The sequence below is a fragment of the Heterocephalus glaber genome, unplaced genomic scaffold (genome assembly GCF_053883595.1).
Source record: "Heterocephalus glaber isolate CG9 unplaced genomic scaffold, H.glaber_assembly_v1.0 deba00001452, whole genome shotgun sequence".
Classification (NCBI taxonomy): Eukaryota; Metazoa; Chordata; class Mammalia; order Rodentia; family Bathyergidae; genus Heterocephalus; species Heterocephalus glaber.
Window position 1 is genome coordinate 5,103,518 of NW_028258302.1, and position 19,455 is coordinate 5,122,972.

At 40.6% G+C, this 19,455-nt stretch overlaps 1 protein-coding gene and 1 long non-coding RNA gene across 6 annotated transcripts in view; one reads left to right on the forward strand and one right to left on the reverse strand.

Moving 5' to 3' along the window:
- LOC147827189 (uncharacterized) overlaps window positions 1–1,432 on the reverse strand; it is a 50,746-nt gene extending 49,314 nt beyond the window's left edge. For all 5 annotated transcript variants that reach the window (XR_015452727.1, XR_015452728.1, XR_015452725.1 and 2 more), the window contains exon 1: window positions 1,092–1,432. This is a non-coding gene — a long non-coding RNA (uncharacterized LOC147827189). The remainder of the gene's footprint in view (window positions 1–1,091) is intronic.
- Window positions 1,433–1,572: 140 nt separating this feature from the next.
- On the forward strand, window positions 1,573–16,374 carry Rragc (Ras related GTP binding C). The gene is made up of 7 exons (XM_004851009.3): window positions 1,573–1,905; window positions 3,542–3,745; window positions 4,727–4,926; window positions 7,755–7,869; window positions 9,096–9,238; window positions 11,772–11,920; window positions 14,825–16,374. Exons 1-7 carry the CDS (start codon window positions 1,669–1,671, stop codon window positions 14,974–14,976), a joined length of 1,200 nt encoding a protein of 399 aa, XP_004851066.1. The 5' UTR covers window positions 1,573–1,668; the 3' UTR covers window positions 14,977–16,374.
- Window positions 16,375–19,455: the final 3,081 nt, after the last annotated feature.

Sequence of the window (19,455 nt, forward strand, 5' to 3'; positions counted from 1 at the left end):
TTCCCTATATAATAACAGTAAATTATTTACATAGCATCTCATTGTATTAGGTATATAAACAGTGTAGAGATAAAGAGTATATAGCAGAAGGATGTACATTTACTGGGTCATTTTACTTAAGGGACTTGAGTATTCTCCAGTCTGGGTTCTGGAAGCAAACCCCCATGAACACCCAACGACAACTGTACTTAAATGCATTCTGCCAAGTGTGGCGCACATCTGTCATCTCAGCCTTTAGGAAGCTAAGGTAGGAGGATCTCCACAATTCGAAGGTAGCCTGGACTACATAGTGAGTTCAAATCCTGCTTGAACTACACAGCAAGACCCTGGCTCAACCCCCCCTCCCCCCATGAAGTATTAAGCACATTCTGCAACTCTGCCAATCAGATATAAGGGTTGGAACAGATGACCTCTAAGGGTGTGTCCTGCCTTTAACTTCTAGTTTCATGCACAAAGTCCCAGGCCTGCACGAGTGTACTTCCCCTTCATAATCCAGCAGCCTCCTTAGAAGACCAGGACCATTACTATCTTGCCTTTTTAAAAAAACGTATGAGACTGCTGTACCGACGGTCCTCTTGTCACACTCCCAGTTCTAGAGACAAGGGTGAAAATCCCTCTAGCTTTCTCAAACATTTGGTAAGCATTTGGTTTGCTTTCACTATTCAGTCCTTTGGTCTGTAATCTGAAGGAGATCATAAAAAAATGCAATGTTTTATGGGAGGATTGAATTACTGGAGAATTAGACTTTGCCTAGGTGGGAAGAAAGGGACATTGAGTGCTGATGAGTTTGAAGTGGCACTAGTATTCACTATCAGCGATTTGCTGAAAGAAGATAGGATGTTCCAGCTTGGCTGCATTGGCTTTCCTGTCTGGGTCCAGCTACCTGCCAGAACAAGCTATTACACTGACCCTTGGCTACCTTTGCCCTCGACTGGCTGCTCCTCCACATCTTCCTATGTCCCAACCGTATCCCTCCTTCTGGATCTATTCAGACGCCACCTCCTTACAGATTTTCTTTCCCTGTTAATTCCCAAGCATTTCATCTGTGCCTAAAGCTTTCCCATATAATATCTTGTACCAAGGCTACTTACGCAGAGGTCCGATCTCTGTTAATCCAAGCAATTTGACGGTAGGCAGAGTCTGAGTTGGTTCCAGTTTTGTCCACCTTATTAGCTACCCAGGACATCGCAGGCAGCAATAAATATTGGTTGGGCGAGCACCACGGTAGGAACTGGACAATCACCTCTTCCCCCAACTGCCCAGAGAGCATCTCTCCTTGCAGTGCTCTTGGGAACAGGAAAGAGGAAGGGAAGCATCGGCGAGCAAGGAGCGTGCGGGAAGGACAGCGGTGCGCTAAAGCTGGGCCGGGGCCGGAGCGCCGAGAGAGGCGCGGCCGAGCCGCCCTCCTCGTGACTCCTCCTCCCCCCTCAGCGGCCTCGGGTCAGGTGACTCTGGGCACGTGACGGTGCACCACCTAGCCTGCTGCCTCCGAGTGGCAGCTAGGACAGCCAATGAGGGGCCGGGCTCCGGCTCGGGGCCTATCAGGGCTGGGTTGGGGGGCGGGCCAGACCGCGGCGGTGGTCGGGGGCGGTGGCAGCGGCGGCCTGGGGAGGCGGCGGCCTGGCCTGGCCTGGCCTGTCAAGGTGCGGGCGACGGCGGTCCAGCACCATGTCCCTGCAGTACGGGGCTGAGGAGACGCCTCTCGCCGGCAGTTACGGCGCGGCCGATTCGTTTCCAAAGGACTTCGGCTACGGCGTGGAGGAGGAGGAAGAGGAGGCGGCGGCGGCGGGCGGCGGCGTTGGGGCGGGGGCCGGCGGAGGCTGCGGCCCTGGGGGCGCTGACAGCTCCAAGCCCAGGATTCTGCTCATGGGGCTGCGGCGCAGCGGCAAGTCGTCCATCCAGAAGGTGAGCGGGGCCGCACCTGCCCTTCCGCCCCCTCCGCCCGGTACCCTCCTGTCTTCTCCCCTTGTGGGACTCAAGTGCCTGCGGCGCGGAGGCCCGGCGAGGGCGGCGGCCGCCTGTCCCCGCCTGGGTCCCGGCGCGCTTCCCTTTCTCCCCGCGAGCGCAGAGCCGAGGCGCGGCCCGCGCGGCGACCCCGACCTCTACCCGAGGTCAGCTGAGGCCCAGTGGGTCCCAGAAGGCGAAACTGGCTGGAGGGAAGGTGTCCAGGGCACCGCCCTAGCCCTCTGCCCCCTGGGACCCGGCCCCAGTGGCATCGATGGACGAAACCGAGACTTATTCACCTGTTCTCACTTGGGAGAGCGTGGTGGACTCCCTCTCCAGCCCATTTTCGCTCAGGTGACCCGAGTTTGCAGGAGTTCCCAGCCGAGCCCTGGGGAGCAGTGTCAGAAAGAGTTGTCCCTCAGGCACTGGGCGTTTTAATACTTTTCTTAGTAGTCTGAAGGAGACTTCATTTTTATGTTATTGGGAATTACTACTGCATCTGTTTTAGTACTTGTTGACCTGGTGAGTGTAGTTACTGGTGACAAGGGGACCTGTAGGTTGTGTGGTTAGGAAAATCTGCAGAAACTTGGAGAATGTTTTGCAGAGAGACATCAGTCCACTTGGGTCGGTCAAGTAGGAACTAAAGGTTGTGTCCTTTCAAAAAGAAAAGCGGCCATAGAGGCAGGGTTTACTTCTTCCATCCCCATTACACATAGAGAGAGCTTCTAATTGAATTGGTTCTTTCCACTTTTCTACTCCGTTGCAGAGGTCTTCCAAAAATATATCTGTGTAGTATTTTGTAGATGTGATGTTTGAAAAAAAGTAGCTTTCTTCCAAATCTGCTGAATTACTGTGTTTTATTTACCTTGCTCTTCACCTCTGCAGCAAGATTTATAGATGTTTATGGTAGGTTTTTAGCAAATTGATTCTGGTTCTCATTTGTTACCTCACTGACAAAATCTTGGGAGTAACAGGGTTTTTTCTTCTACAAAGTAACAGTGAGAGGCAAATTAGTTTCATGTCAGGATTGTATGGATTGTTAGTTTTGGGTTCTTAATTGCCTTTACCATATCTTTTCTCATGGGAGCTGCCTAGTTCTGTTAACTCCCATAGGCCCCCCTCCTCTTTGGATGTTTTCACTTTCTGTTTGGTTTATTACTGTCCTTGTTTTATTCCACAAGACTGTAAATGCATTTTAGGCAGGAATCCAGTCCATTTTAGGGCCTGAGGTAGGCATTCAAGTAATTTTTGAATGAACAAAATTTTTTAAGCTATGAAATGTTAATAATCTAAAAGTGGATTTTGTCAAGTTTAAATCCATGGCAAGTAAAACAAGAAAATGTAGGTGAGAGACTGTGATACAACTAATTCTGAATGATGCAGAGAAAATAGTCAAAAAGTTTCAGCTTCAAAATAGACCGAATGCAAATTAATTTGCTGTCTTCTTTCATCAGGAATAAAATGGATGTAGCATTCAGTTTTTCCTGAAATTTAAAAAATATTGGATCAGTTATTTTAAAAGCTAATGGAGCATGGAATTTTGAATTTAAATTCTGAAATTGAAGTGTCATAAAATTGTCTTTATTTTCTTCAACAGGTGGTGTTCCATAAGATGTCACCCAATGAGACACTCTTTTTGGAAAGTACCAACAAGATTTATAAAGATGACATTTCCAATAGCTCCTTTGTGAATTTCCAGATTTGGGATTTTCCTGGGCAGATGGACTTTTTTGACCCAACCTTTGACTACGAGATGATCTTCAGGGGAACAGGAGCATTGATATATGTTATTGATGCACAGGTAGTTAGAAATAATTACTTCTCTTCCACGATGGCAAAAAAGATGTAGGACAAAGGAAAGTTGTTTTATTTTTCATGTCATGTGCCTGTAGCTTATTTCTTTGCCAGTAGATTCTGTAGCAGTGTAAGACATGCAGTTGCAGAGGTGCTTTGGGAGCCTGTGTGTCATTGTGCAATTCCACAGTATCAGATGGTTGCAAGATGTGGTTTACATCCTTGAGTCCTAGTTAATGAGCAGTTAGCATTGGCTTTCTACTTACGTTGGTTAGTAGATACTGCTGTATTTAGTAACTGTAACTGTACTGACTTTGATCACTAAAAAGATCCCATAATATAAGTGCCCATAATGTAAAAAAGAATACGAGAAAGACTGAGTCAATATATATTAAAGTGAATAGTTTTTATTCAAGCAAAAACAAATTTAGTCCAACAAGAATTTATTGTGATTCTGCCCTGTGGCAGGCAGTTAGCTGAATGGGGCATGTTCCTGTCTGTAAGAAGCTTACTTTAAATAAGCTTAAACATTAGTTACGCGTGCTGAGTGATAGGCTCCATGGGTGCTTTCACATACATGAGCTCTTTTAATCTTTACAATATTGTGAGGTAGGTATGGTAATTCCAGTTTTATAGATGTGTAAACTGAGATCACAAGAGTTTAAGCAACTTGCTTAAAGCCACACACAACTTATAAATGGCAGAGCTGGGATTACTTTGAAAAATTCTATTGGGAAGAAACGTCCATTGTCTTTTTCCTTGCTTTTATTATTGGTATTAAAAAATCACAGGCATTAACTTAAAATTGAATTTTTTAGCTTAAGAAATTGAAGAGCTAGTTAAGTTGGTATATCTGAATATTTGAGTGTTTATGAATAATTAGGATAATTATTCATGTGGTTGGGGAAAAGGTGGTTTGAGGCTTTCTTAACTCATTACTTGCCTTTTGTAAGATTTCTTTTTAAAAATATTTTGTTCTGACTTACAGGATGACTACATGGAGGCTTTAACAAGACTTCACATTACTGTTTCTAAAGCCTACAAAGTTAACCCAGACATGAATTTTGAGGTTTTTATTCACAAAGTTGATGGTCTGTCTGATGATCACAAAATAGAAACACAGAGGGACATTCATCAAAGGGCCAATGATGACCTTGCAGATGCTGGGCTAGAAAAACTCCATCTTAGGTAACAACATGTGTGTTTGATATGAGAGCCCTGAAAAAACAACATGTGTGTTTGATACGAAAGCCCTGTAAATGTATTCCCATCTCTGTCATTACAAACACTGTAGCGTTCTGTTACTTGTAATGTTTTTGATCTCCAAGCTATTTATGGCATGTAGTATTATTGAGAAGTTACTTTTTCCCCCTTTTCATTTTCCTGAAGACTGAAGTCATGTGAAATGTTTTCATTGGTGTTTTTTTGCAAATTCATCCCAAGAGACTGGAGTCAGGCTGTTTCCTCACAGCATAAATCTGCTTTGGGACTTCCCTCCTCTTGGTTTCGTCACCTTCCCTCCTCTACCCCCTTTGCCTTAGTGCAAGAATCTGTCACATTTGTTGAATTCTAGCTTGAGTCTTCACAGTATCTTTCTCCATCATAAGAGCCTTTGAAAGGAGGTACATGTTCAATTCTGGACTGATTCTAATGTCTCTTAGTTTTAAAAACGTTTTATACTTTTATGAAACTCTGAGGTTTGGGTTAGGTCAATTTATCCTATAAATTTGCACAGTGCTGCTGTTAAGTTTAGAAGACTGCCGGTTTATAATTAAATGTTAAGAAATAACTGTTAAAGAACGTCTAATAGGATTGATGATGGTGTTTTTGTTCTAAAGGTATATGAGGAATATTTTTGTACGTCTTACCTTTTTTTGGGTATGTAGGCAGAAATGAGTACTTATAAATACCCAAGAAAATGTTCTCAATGATACAAGCAGTGTAAAGGGAAAGCAGTGGAGAGCAACAGTGTAGTGATTTCCTTTTTCTTTGTCTATTACAGTAGTTTCTCTATAGGCTCAAGCCAACTCTCTTCCTGTCCCTAATACTCCCCAGTCTTCAGGCTCTAAAATCTTAATTATTCTTTTAGTAAATTATGTAGAAAAGTCTCATTGACCTCTAGATTGCTTGGATTAAAATTTTAAAATATTTACAGATAATTCATGCTTAAAAAAGAAACCTAAAATCCATCATTGTTTGTAAAAGTGCCTCCCTATAAAATCTCCCAATCTTTTCAGATATTAACTATTAATTTTGGAACTTCTTATTCTCTTTGCTCCATGCCTGTGTCCCATTCCAGGCCACCCCAGGGCCCAATGCCTTGTTAACTTCAGCAGAATGTTGTGTCAGGCTTTAATTTTAAAATTATTTATTTATTTATTTCTTGGTGTGTGTATTGTGCTGGGGATCGAACCCAAGGCCTTCATGCATGCAAGGCAAGTATTTTCCCACTAAGCTACACCTGCCTGTATCATGCTTTTATTTAGTATTAGTAGGTCTGTGGATGAGGCTCTGTTTGATTTCCAGTTTCTAGAAACTCAGCTTTGTAAAATGCCTTGTGAGAATGCAGGTCTCCCTGTCCCCACCCATCTACAAAGGGAGGACTGTGCTTACTTTAACTAACCTTTTTGCCTAAAGGAAATGCTATACAATGTTCCTTTCTCCCTTGTGCTTGTGGGATCATTTGTCCTTACCTGCTCCAGTGTTTTCACATGTGGAGCAGTGCCTTTTTTTTTTTTTTTTTGCATGGAATTACATTAAGTCAGTTCCTTGAAAGTGTAAATTTATAGAGTGGTAAACATAATTCTTTATCTCTGACTTGAAATATGTATAAATGTATCATGAGTCTAATTACATAATTAAGATTACTCCTGAGTGAAAAAGCAGGTAGAATTGTCTGCAGTGTTAAAATTGTCAGAGGCCCATCTCTTTCAAGTACGTGTTGTTTTTTTTTTTTGGTACTGGGGATCAAACTCAGAACCTTGCACTTGCAAGGCAGGCGGCGGAACTACTGAGCTAAATCCCTGGCCCCATTAAATACATGTTTTATTAAATCTATATGTCTTCTGCTGTATATCCTTTTAGTTTGGCAGACTCGTTTTCCGCAGGGCTCTAGCTTCCATCACCCTCATTATTCTATTTACCTAAATCTAAGCACTAGTTGTATTTGTTTGCTTATGAGGAGATATAGTACTCATGAACACTGTTCAGGGCTTTGAGCTTGTACCTGTGAGCAAGACTGACAAAGTCTCTTTCCTCACGAAGCAGACATTCTGATGAATAACAGGTCAAAAGCACAAACAGCTGTCTGGTGCAATTTTAAGGACTTACCAATCCTATGAAGAAAAAATAGGATAAAAGGGTAGAAAGTATCAGTTACAGGATTTTTATTGTAGATAGGCCAGTCATAAAAGAACTTTTTAAGGAGGTGGTATTTTAGTAGAAACCTGAATTATATTCTTTAATAAATACCACCTATCTCTTCTAGCTTTTCCTTGGGTTTTAATCTTGGTTTTTATCTCAGGTGCTTAAGAAACCAAGCTTTAGGGATCAGGTTGCAAGGAGTTAGGCAAACATTCAGATTTCTGCATCTGGAAGTGCTTTCCTGGGTGCTGGCTCAGTTGTCCTCTGTGGAAATGCAGTAAAGCAAGTGATTGCCACAGGCCAGGTGCGAAACTGCACTTGTAATCTGGAACAGTGGGGATGGCTTTATTTAAATCACATTGTATGTATTATGATAATTGTCACCGAGCTTAACCACTTAACAGTGTACCAAAAGCACACGGTGCGTGTGTTATGTGCTGACTATCCCAAGCGTCAGTCAGGTGTCATTTCAACCACTTGATTCTTGTATTGGATAAATTTGATAAAATTTTCATTTTTGTATTTTCTGTTATAGTATCTCATAAAAATTAATGAAAAAATATGCAATTTTTGGTCATTCTGTATTTAAATAATTGGACTGGTAAGTGGTTAAGGTATTTTCTAAATTAATCATACTGTGTTGTATTTTTCAGCTTTTATTTGACTAGTATCTATGACCACTCAATATTTGAAGCCTTTAGTAAGGTGGTGCAGAAACTCATTCCACAGCTGCCAACCTTGGAAAACCTATTAAATATCTTTATATCAGTAAGTGAGCTACTTAATTCATTGTAGTTTATGTTTTCATTGTTAAATATATTTGTGTTTCCAGATTCTCACAAAGCTGGGGCTTGAATTAGCTTAAGTAACATGCAAATAAATAACAAGGGCATAGGCTGCGGATTTAGCTCAGTGGTGCTGCTGCCTGCCTTGCAAGCGCAAGGTCCCGAGTTTGGTCCCCAGTACCCAATAACAAGGGCATAAAATATGGCTTGGGTTATTTTCTGAATTCTTAGTACTTATCTTCCCTTTTGTCTTTAATGAACTCTTGAAAAATTTCCTTGTGCTTTCTTAATTTAAAATATCTTCATGATACCTGTTTCCTGAATAAAGAGTAGTAATTAGAAAAGACTAAGTCTTGGGAATGTAGCTGAGTTTAATATAAACCTCCTCTTCCTTGGAGGACATATTGAGAAATTTTCCTTTCCTTGCTAACTATAATTTTAGTATCATATGTTGCATTCTTTCTTTGAGAATCCAGCTTAAGAAAAAAGGATAGTTCCCCCCAGTCAATTCAACATGTATCTGTTATATTTTCCAAATATTACTTTGGAAGGACTCAATGTGTGGTGACCCCACTCTGACTCTTAGGGTTTTGGGTTATGCTAGATGTTGACATCGAACTGTTTTGTTAATTGCTCACATAAAGACTTTCTGGTAGCATGGTCATTAAAACCAGAGATTGATTATGGTAATAAACATTAAAAATGTTGCACAGCTTAGCCTGATTCCCACCCACCCCTTGCTCCCACTAGGGATTGAACCCAGGGCTTTGCACTTAGCTACACCACCAACCTTTTTTCTTTTTCTTTTCTTTTAATTTTGAGACAAGGTTCTGCTGAATTGCTAAGTCCAAGCTGGCCTTGAACTTGTGATCCTCTCGCCTCAGCCTCCCAGAGTGCTGGCATTTCAGGCATGCATCACCATGTCTGGCTGTATAGCGATTTTTGGAGAATTTTTTTGTTAAGTTTTTGGTGATGTCTTAGGAGATTAAGCAAAAAGGAGAAGGAAAGACGGTTATGCAATTAGGGCAGAGAAATGGAAGCAGAGAAATACCCATTTTTTATTTTTTGGATAATAGAAGTGTTTCTCAACCAGATATTATTTGTGTTGTGGCATTGGGTTGTATAATTAGATATGACCATGAATTTTAGTAAACTGCAAATTGTGATTCTTAAAAGAAACTGAATACTTCCTAATTTTGTTTTTCCAAGAATTCAGGTATTGAAAAAGCTTTTCTCTTTGATGTTGTCAGCAAAATCTACATTGCAACAGACAGCTCCCCTGTGGATATGCAGTCTTATGAACTTTGCTGTGACATGATTGATGTTGTAATTGATGTGTCTTGTATATATGGGTAAGTTATATATATATATATGTTTTTGTAAGAATTTCAATAAGCATTTTTGCCTGAAAATCATAAAAACTGTTGAAACAGATAAGCTGGATGTGGTGGCTCACAGGCCTATAACAGTTCAAGGCCAGCCTGGGGTACACAGTGAGACCTGTCTCAACAAAACAAAACAAAAAAACCAAAAGTGAAAACATGAACCTAAATGCTTTAAAAATTGTTTTTTTTTTTTTTTTTTTTGGTACTGGGGATCAAACTCAGGACCTTGGGCTTGCGAGGCAGGCGCGGTGCCACTGAGCTAAATCCTCAGCCCTAAAACTCTTTTTGAGTAGGTTTTTTAAGGTCATTAGTATATTTTTAATTCTTCATTTTATGAATCACCAAAAGCAAATCTTCCTAATCATACTTTGGATAGAACTTTTTTAGTACTGCGGATTACATTCAGGGACTCTGGTATACTAGGCAAGCGCTGTTCCACTGATCTACATCCCCAGCTCCAGAATGTACCTTTCTTACTTCTTTCTGCTAGTGTGTGATTCTAGATCATCTTCTGGCTTAACATGAGAAGATTTGCAGCTTCTTATGGCTGCTGGTTGTGGGTACATAGCAGTGATGGTGAACCTTTTAGAGCTTTTAGTAATACAGCCAGTCTACTGTGGCATGTGTGCTATAGGCTTGCTGCCACTCCCTTATGAAGTCATTGTCTGTGTCAGAGCCTCTTGTCAGAGTTAGTGCCCATTCTCAATTTCCATGCCGCACAGAAAATTATTTACTTGGTGTCTAACTATAAGTTGAGAACATTTAGCACTTACGACTTCCTCTCCTTCAATCAAAAGGAAGTAGTTTTCTTTCTTCCTTTTTTTGTGGTGCTGGGGGATTGAACTCAGGACCTGGTGCATGCTAGACAAGTGCTCTCCCACAGAGCTACATCCCACCCTGGAAATAGTTTTTCTTTTATAGTCTTGAAATAGATGACATTTATTTCCCTATTACTGCCTTCCTAAATCAACTTTATTAATACTGTATAGGAAAGATACTAGAAACTGCAAGGAGTTAAGTTAAAACCCTGTGTTTGAGCCCTGACTTTACAAGGAGGCCACTTTTACTTTTTGTTTTTTGGTACCAGCGATTGAACTCGGGACCTTACACTTGCAAGGCAGGTAGTGGGGCCACTAAGCTAAATCCCCAGCCCGCCACTTTACTTTTAATAAATGTCAGTGTCTATATATTTAAAATGACCATAGTCTTATTTGTATTTATTTAATTTACTTTGACTTACTTTAGAAAGGAGTTAAAGTGGCTAAATAGGGCTATAGTAGCAATTCCTGTTCTCTGAGTTATTGTGAAGGTTAAATTAATGTATGAGAAGGTAAACTAAGATTCAGAATAGTTTTAAAACTCTTTTCATGAAAACATAGTAAAGTGAAAACAGGAGAAGGAAAAAGCATTCTACTACTGAAGATAACTACTGTTAACATTTTCTTTTAAAAATATTTCCTTCAAAAAAATATTTCCTTCAGCTTATTTGAAGACAGATACTGTTTTGAAAAAAAAAAGAATTCTTACAACTTCTAGCAATAGCTAGACGACTTAGACTTTTGCTAAGCAGGCATGTTAGAAAAGATTTAGGAATCAGGCATGTGTGGTAGCACACGCCTGTAATCCCATCACTCAAGAGGCTGAGGCAGGAAGACTGCTGTGAGTTCCAGGCCAGCCTGGACTACATAGCAAGATCTTGTCTCAAAAGCAAAAAAACAGGGCCGGGGATTTAGCTCAGTGGCACCGAGCCTGCTTCGCCTGAGTTTGATCCCCAGTACCAAAACCAAAAAACAACCACCCCCAAAAAACTCTTAGAACCCATCTCTTTAAAAGTTGTTGATTTCAACCTAATTCCCTTTGGTGTCTATCTGGGACTGTTCTTGTGTAGTCCAAGAATTTTCTTGCTTTTGTGAGGAAACAAAAAGAAAGCTTTTTTGAGAAAAAATGTGATAACCTTGGCATGTCAATTATTCCTTGAAGAAACTTGCTGTGGTGGTGGCAGGTCTAAGAGGGACCTACAGAATACAACACTTATAATCCCACCACTCAGGCTGAGGCAGGAGGTATACAAGTTCAAGGCCAGCCAGGGCTACATAAGGAGGTCAGGCCAGATTGGACTACAGAAGTAAGACCCGGGGGGGGTAGGGCTGGGGGAATACACTCTGACACTCTGAGTAGCCCTATCTGGCAGGATGTTGGGAATGTAATTTCCTTGGTGAAGATCTACATGTATTTTTGCCTTTTTTCTCCAAATGTCTGATTATAATAGTAATGGATATGTGTGGAACTTTTGGTTGTCTTTAATAAGAATTCTTGAGATTCTGTGTTTGGGGACTCTATACCTAAATGACAACTATGTTCCAATGTATTTAAGCCAATAGTTTGCTTTCTCAGAAGAAATTTAGGAATCTAAATGGAAAGACTTGTCATTGGGCAAATTAAATGTGCCAAAATGCCTTGCTGGGAAACCTGTAATGAATAGTACTTTCTTTTAAAATAGGTTAAAGGAAGATGGAAGTGGAAGTGCTTATGATAAAGAATCTATGGCAATTATCAAGCTGAATAATACAACTGTCCTTTATTTAAAGGAGGTGACTAAATTTTTGGCATTGGTCTGCATTCTTAGGGAAGAGAGTTTTGAACGGAAAGGTAATGACATATAAAAAAAGCTGGGTTTTTTTTGGTACCAGGGATTGAACTTGGGACCTTCCACTTTCGAGGCAGGCGGAGGCACCACTGAGCTAAATCCCTGGCTAAAAAAGCTGTTTTTATGTCACATTCTTTGTTATAATTTCTCAGCGTCTCAAAAACAATAAAAAATAATATTGTAGTGTTAGATAAGTGGTTATCTTAAAAAATCAGCTCAAATGACTTTTGCTCCTTCCCTTCTATATATAGTTCATACTATCTCTCTCCTTCCTTTAAATCAAGTTTTTTACTCCAGCTTCTTTTACTTCAGATCGTTTTCATTAGCTTGATAGCTGCCTTTGATTTTCTTCCATTTGAACCAGTTTACAGACTGTTTGAAAGGTAACCAGGTTACCTTCTTGCTCCATTCAGTGGCCTTTTCTCATTGTGTGGCCTCTTCAGCTTTCTGAAGCATGTGACCATGTCATCTGCTTCTTTCTCAAAGCTTCTTTCCCTTGTGCTTCCCTCCAGCTGAACTCTCTGGGTTATTTTGTGTGTTTCTCTGACTGCCTCTCCACTTTCCTCTGGCATCGTTTTTTCTCAGTCCTGTGTTCTTCAAAGTCAGGTCTTTTCTGCTTGCTGCTTCACTTTAACTTTCTAGGTCAGCTTATCTAGTCAGTGGTTTTGCTTAATCTTCTATGGGTGATTGAAAATTCACATCTCTAGTTCTTAGTTCCCATTCTATGTTTGGAGCACTTAGTATGACATTTTCACTTAAATATGTGTCTTTGGTTGATGGTCATATGAGATCTTGGTATGTTGCCCAGGATGGCCTCTGACTGCTAGGCTTAAGCAGTCTTTCTGTCTCACCTTCCAGGGTAGCTGAGAGTATAGGTATGTGTCACATGTCTGACTCATAGAGGTCAGTTTCTATAGTTGAATTGGCCTAATTTGTTTTTATATATATAATTTTTTCCTTCTTTTGGCAGTGGTAGGGATTGAACCCAGGGCCTCAATAATGCTAAGCAGGCACTTAGGTATATTCTCAGCCCTGTGTAGTTTTTTCTTTCTTAATATGAAGGACCACCTTAATTTGACTTATTCAGTAGACTTGACTCTCAGTACTTCTCAACAACAGTTCTCAGATAGTCATTTCATCAGTCAACCCAGTTTCCTGTCTTCCACCTGTGCTGTGTGCTCACTGCCATCTCTCTGCAGTTTTCTTGTCATTTGCTACCTTGACTGCTTTGCCTTGCCCCTGGGTCTCCCTTCTTGGACTCCTCTCACATTTGTAGCCACTCAATACCAGATTGTTTTGATTTGTGTCTGTATTGGCTTTATGCCCCTGCTAGCCTGTCCTTGAAGATATTGGCCATATCTGTTGCTTCTTTCTATGCATTGTACCCTCTTATGCTGTTCCATAAGTGTTTAATGACCTTCACAGAATCAAATATAAATTATTGAAAGGTCATATTATGTTCCATCAGGACACAAGTATATTTTAATATTTTACTTTATCTGAATGTGGATTTAGTGATTTCAAACTTCAGTGTGAAAGGTATTAATTTGGCCAAGACGGTGGTCACATTACACATTTGTTGTATACATGAGAGGATGTAATGGATATGATGTAATGTATGTAATATATGTAATAGATACGATGACTAGCTGGCTCTTAGGATTGAAGAGGTTGCTATTTGGTTTGGACTTTTAAGAATTTCAAGCAGTATTTATCAGTCAGGGTTAGGCTTGGCTACAAACCCAAATAACCATGGCTTAAACAAATGGAAGTTTATATCATTTCTTTTTCACATTTAAAGAAATGTAGAGGCAGACATTCTTTTTTTTTTTTTTTTTTTTTTTTGAGGTAGACGTTCTTAATCGAGCTAAGGCAGCTCCCTGGTATCTTCTGTAGGTGCTTCACTTCCTGCTCTGCTGTTCTTAGCTCTGGCTTCTATTCTCAAGGTTGCTTCATGGTCCAGAATGGTTCCTGGAACTCCACCCTTCTTATCTGTATTCCAGATGTTAAAAAAGAAGATAGATTCTTTCAGGGATGGAAGAAGGAATACATCCTTGTAAGCTTAAGAGTTTACACCAGGTGTGGTGGTATATGCCTGTGATCCCAGCACTTAGGAGGCTGAGGCAGGAGGATGACTGTAAGCTGGAGGCCAGCCTGGGCTACATAGTGAGTTCAAGACCAGCCTGAAGTACATAGTAAGACCCTTTCTTAAAAAAAAAAAAAAAGTTCACGGAAGTTCCACATACCTCTACTTACCTCAGTGACCAGAATTGGTCACGTGGCCATATCTACCTACAAAGAGGGCTGGGAAATGTAATGTTTTACTCAGTACCAGGTGTTCCTCCATAATTGGGCTACTGCTTTTAAGGGAAGTTTCTGTCATAAAATAGGAGGCTTTTTCAGCAAAATCTTAACATGGATGCCCATTTCCTAACACAGATGAGAGGGGAGCTTTCCTGCCTGAGGGGAGTGCCAGCTGCAGCGCTCTGCAGCCTCTGTTGGACCTCTCTGGGGCCTCTCTGATTCCAAGGCTCTGCTGAGCAGTTGGCCACACCATCCACCTGCTTCTTTCAGCCTCTCACTAGCTGCCCTAAAAGACTTAAAAAGGAAAAGCTTGATAACTCAAAAGTATTTTACCTTTGGATTTTATTGTAAATTTTCTTAGCATATTTACCTTTGTAATTGCTTTTTGAATTGTCTTCCATGTCTACTCCCAGTGTTAACGCCAGTGGTAACCAGTGTCAATAATTTGACTGTGTGGTTTATCGTATTTCCAGAGCAGAGAACTCCTTCATCAGATGTATATTTTTAAATACACATCAAGTTTTTTCTGTCACTAAGTATTTCCTAGTGAATAATTTAGCACTTGCATTCAGGAGGTGTGACCTTCATTTTCTCTGTTGCAGGTTTAATAGACTACAACTTCCACTGTTTCCGAAAAGCTATCCATGAGGTTTTTGAGGTGGGTGTGACTTCTCACAGGAGCTGTGGTCATCAGTCCAGCGCCCCCAGCCTGAAAGCATTGGCACACAATGGCACACCACGAAATGCCATCTAGTCAGACTCCCAGTGTGGGGCTTGTTGCCAGCTTACTCTTCACTCCAGGGTCAGATGCCACGTGCCACAGGACATGAGAGCTGCTGCTGGTGGGAACCTGTGCCTGTCCCACTAGAGGCGAGGGGGTAGCATTTTTGATTTGGATGAAAACCCCTTCAGCTGGTGGTGTACAACTGAAGCTGTTGTTTCTTTTTTTACACTTGATCTTAGCCAAAAGGCCGAGAAGCAATGTTGTTTCTTTTTTAAAAAAATGGCAAAGAAGAATTTTAGAGGCTGCCGAACTCAAGTAGTCTTTTTCTTCTTTTGGGTCCTACTTTAAGTAGTTGGAATATTTTGGACCTGGAGATAACAGCAGTTACCCATCCTTACCAGGTACTGTTGCCATCAATTCCAGCCGAAAGTAATGGACAAAATCAAATTTTTATATGCTTCCCTTAGGCTTTCATTTGAATAGTGTGCTTTGCTTAAATTCTAACACTGCCTCTCAGATCTCAGTTTTGGACATTGTACATTTAAGACCTTTTCAGTGCATTCGCTTGCTAACTCAGAAGACTCATCATCTGAGTGCAGCAAAAGAGATTTCTATATTTGTTACCGAGGAAATAGAATTCTATGCTGCATCGGGTAGAGAGCAAAGCTCAACAGTGGCTGCATCAGTTCCTTTGGAAGTGTTTCGGAAAAAAACTTTGAGATGGAGGAAAACTTTTGCACCTATGTTTTGGGTACCAGGGATGTTATGAATTCTTTTTCCTGCATTTGATAAATGATCATGCTTTGTGTAACAAAGGGAATTAAAAAAAAACTTTTTCCCACAGCCCCTTGTAGGGGAGAAACTCATTATGTCCTTGAAATATTGAATCTACTTTTCTTTAATCTTGATATCAGCCTCTACGTAGCTTTTATTCTAAACCGTCTACATTCTTTCAGAATTGCTGTTTGTTGACCCGAAGGCACTGGTGGGCTCCACTGGAGGTTAGAAAGAGCATGTGGTGCCACAATGTGTGTTGTCTTACATACTTGTCTCCAGTATTCTGACACCAAGTGTCAACTGTGGTACTTTTTTCACCTAGGGTATTGATTTGTAATTGTTTCTTTTTATTGATGGCTGATACCCTTCCCATTGATTTAAACTTACATATTATTTTTACTCCACGTGCCCGGTAGTCATATTCCAAAGCCACTGGACCACTTGAGTACATAAGTGCCACTGTTTAACGAAATCTGTATATTCAGGTCTGTAAACCGAACAGTGTGACTTGGAGTGCTTCCTGCAGATAACTCTGACTGTTGAGTATTTACATGGACCATGGTGATATCCAAAAGAAAAAATGCTTTTATATTTATAGATTTCATTGAACTATATATAAAATGGGTATCAATAAATGTATTTACTCCAAAATCAGTTTTCTGCTTACCTAAGGTATGAAAGGGTGGGGTGATGGAACATTGGAGTGTCTCACTCTATCATCTTTTCATCCATTTCCTTTTCTTTTGCTGCCTTATATAGCATTCCTTTTGTCTAAGGACTTGTCTTTTTAAAGTTTATTTTATTTTATTTTTATTTTATTTTATTTTTTTTAGTACTTGTCTTGATGGAGGAATTCCCCTACAGGTATCTCCCCTGGCTCATTTCTGTTCTAGGGTAGGAGACGTAGGCCAGGTGAAAATGTTTTGGTTGTGTTTCATATCACCAGACCTCAGTGGCAGGGAGTGTCCAGGGCCTGGCATGACTGATGCATTATATTCAACCTAAGGAACCAGGAGATGAATGAAATAGAATAATATTAAAAAGATAGTACCTGCTCTAGCTTGTTTTTTGTTTTTTCCTGTTCTGAGATACTCATTATTGACCCTAAAGTGTCTGTAAAATTGTGTTTTATCTGTAACCACATAGTTGGGTCTGAGCTGATTGGAGAAAAGTATACAATATCCACGAGAAGGAGGTAGAGGTTGAAAAATCATAATTACACTACGTTAGAAGTTAAGTTTTAAAGCACTGAAATAAAAAAGTTTGAAAAAACTTACTACACTATTCAGTCCTATATCCTTTTTCAGATATGGAAACCAGAGTCCTGAGAGGGTAAAGAACCCTATTGAGGATTATAGATAGACTCAGAAAGCCTCTTGTGATCATTGGCAGGGCTTTTGGGGCAGTGATTGGATCATGGGGCACTATACTCTTAGGTGGATTAGTCCACTGATAATGTTTACAACTGAATGCACGGCTCTGGGATCGGGTATATCTCCCTCCCTGGCTGCTCCTTTCTCCTTCTGCTTCCTGGCCTTCATGAGGTGAGCAGTTCTTTTTCCATCATGCCCCTCTGCCATGCCATCCTGTCTTGGCAGCCAGCCAACTATGGACTAAAATGTGAGCCAAAATAAACCTTTCCTCTCAAGTTATGGGTGTCAGGTAATTTGTCCCAGCAGCAAGGGAAATTAACCAAGACAATGGTCATATCCAAGCCAGGATACTGTCACGAGTGGAAAGGATGCAGCTCATAATTATGCCTGAGCAACAGACATAAGCTGGCACTGTTCCAGGTGAACCACAGGTAGCTAGACTTGTCACACCTGTAGTTGGAAGTGGGGCTGTACCCCAGCTCTGGCAGCCCTGCACTGCCTACCCCTCCACCTGCCTCATACCTCTTGGGAGGTTGAGGCAGAAGACTCACTTAAGCCCAGAAATTCAAGGCCAGCCTGGGCAGCAAAGCATCTTCGTGTGTGTGTGTTTGTGTGTGTGTGCTGGTTATTGGACCCAGGCCTTCACACTGAGCTACCTCTGCAGCCCTTTTTATTTTGAGACAGGATTTTACTAGGTCACTCAGTTATAATGCTTCTGCCTCAGCCTCCCAGAGTGCTGGGATAACAGGTGTGTGCCATCATGCTTGGCACAAGACCTCATCTTGAAAAAAGTGTAGGTACATAGGTACCCAATAGTTACTTTTTCTGCTGGTACTAAATATCAATTCAAGAAATGGTTACAGAGAAAAGTGAACAATGGTGAAATAGAATTAAATGGAAAGTGGAAAGGAGACTACTCAGGTAAAAGAGGAGTTATATAAAAGTTTCAAATGTTTATCTGAATTGTTTTTGCATCCCCGTGAATGTTTATCTGTATCTCAGAGCTTGGAAAGATGGCTAAAAGAACTTCAAAATCTTTGCATCACAGCATTTAAATATTTTACATGCTCTACCTATGTCCTTCACACGTTTTCTACATACACTTATACATGCATGCACATAATGATGGCCCAGGATGGAAAGCTGGAATTATTTGTGACTTGTGTTAATTTACCTTCTATCCCTGGGTTCTGTCCTTATACAGAGAAATGATTTAAGAGGATAAAATTGTGATAGTTATACATTTTGCTGGGTAAAAGTACTGTGTGACTGGTGGTTTTTGGTAAGACTCTATTTTCCTTTTTTGTTGTGCAAATGCTGAAAACTTGTCAGTGATTTACAAGAAATTACTAGTGGCCATTGTTACTGTTTTCCATGTAAGCTAGCAAAGTAACTAAACATTCTCCCCGTCTGTGAGGGCCCCTGAAGAACATAGTGTCTAAAGGGAATGTAGGCAGCAGTTGGGTCTAGCTAGAGCATGTGTATTAACGATGGCTTCTCTGAATTGCTCACCAAGGTTAGAGACTGAACGTAACATCCAAGAAGGACATAAGGAACTAGCAACAACTACCAGTTATTCTAGGTGATTTGTATTATCTCATGAAATCTTCACAGCACCTTGTGAGTTGGCACTACATTCCTATTACAAACAGGGAAGCTGAGGCACAAAGCTAAATGGTGGAGTAAGAATTGGAACCCACACAGTTTGCTTCTAGAATATGTGTGCGCATGCGTGTGTGTGAATACTGAAGACTGAACTCAGGGCCTTTGCACTGAGCTATATTCCCAGCCCTTTTTTATTTTTATTTTTTGATACAGGGTCTTACTAGGTCAAGTTTTCCAGGCTGGGCTCGAACTTGCACTCTTCCTGCCTCAGCCTTCTGGAGTGTTGGGATTACAGGCTTGCCTCTCAACACGCAGCTTAGAACCTCTGTCCTTAAACTACCACCTGATCTTGTTATCCTTGTGTGTTTTGCAGACAAAAAATTTTATAGTTAAAATTTGGAAACATGCATTCTGTCATCTCTTTTTGGAGATTACTTTGTACAATCAAATATTAAAGGTGTTGAGAAGACCTGCAATAAGGAAGCCTGTTTACCTTCATTCATATTACATGTTCTTATTGGATCCTTTGGAAATGCCTGTTCAAGCAGTGTGTTACGAATATACAGAAGGACATATTACATGTAGAACCATTTTCAGTAGAATTGGAAGTATGATTTTTTAAAATAACATTTTCCGTATGTCTTAATATAATCTTCAGCAAGCTGCTTCCTTGGCTAGTTCAGCATTTACCCTTGTTTATAATGGTGGTAGAAACTTAGCTGACTGTTGTGTAGCATTTCTTCACAGTACACCA

Excerpts from the sequence above, each read along its gene's own strand:
- Rragc (XM_004851009.3), top strand. The coding sequence starts at position 1,669 with ATGTCCCTGCAGTACGGGGCTGAGGAGACGCCTCTCGCCGGCAGTTAC. Across the intron at positions 7,870-9,095 it reads TATTAAATATCTTTATATCA|AATTCAGGTATTGAAAAAGC; the intron begins GTAAGTGAGCTA and ends TGTTTTTCCAAG. Across the intron at positions 9,239-11,771 it reads GATGTGTCTTGTATATATGG|GTTAAAGGAAGATGGAAGTG; the intron begins GTAAGTTATATA and ends CTTTTAAAATAG.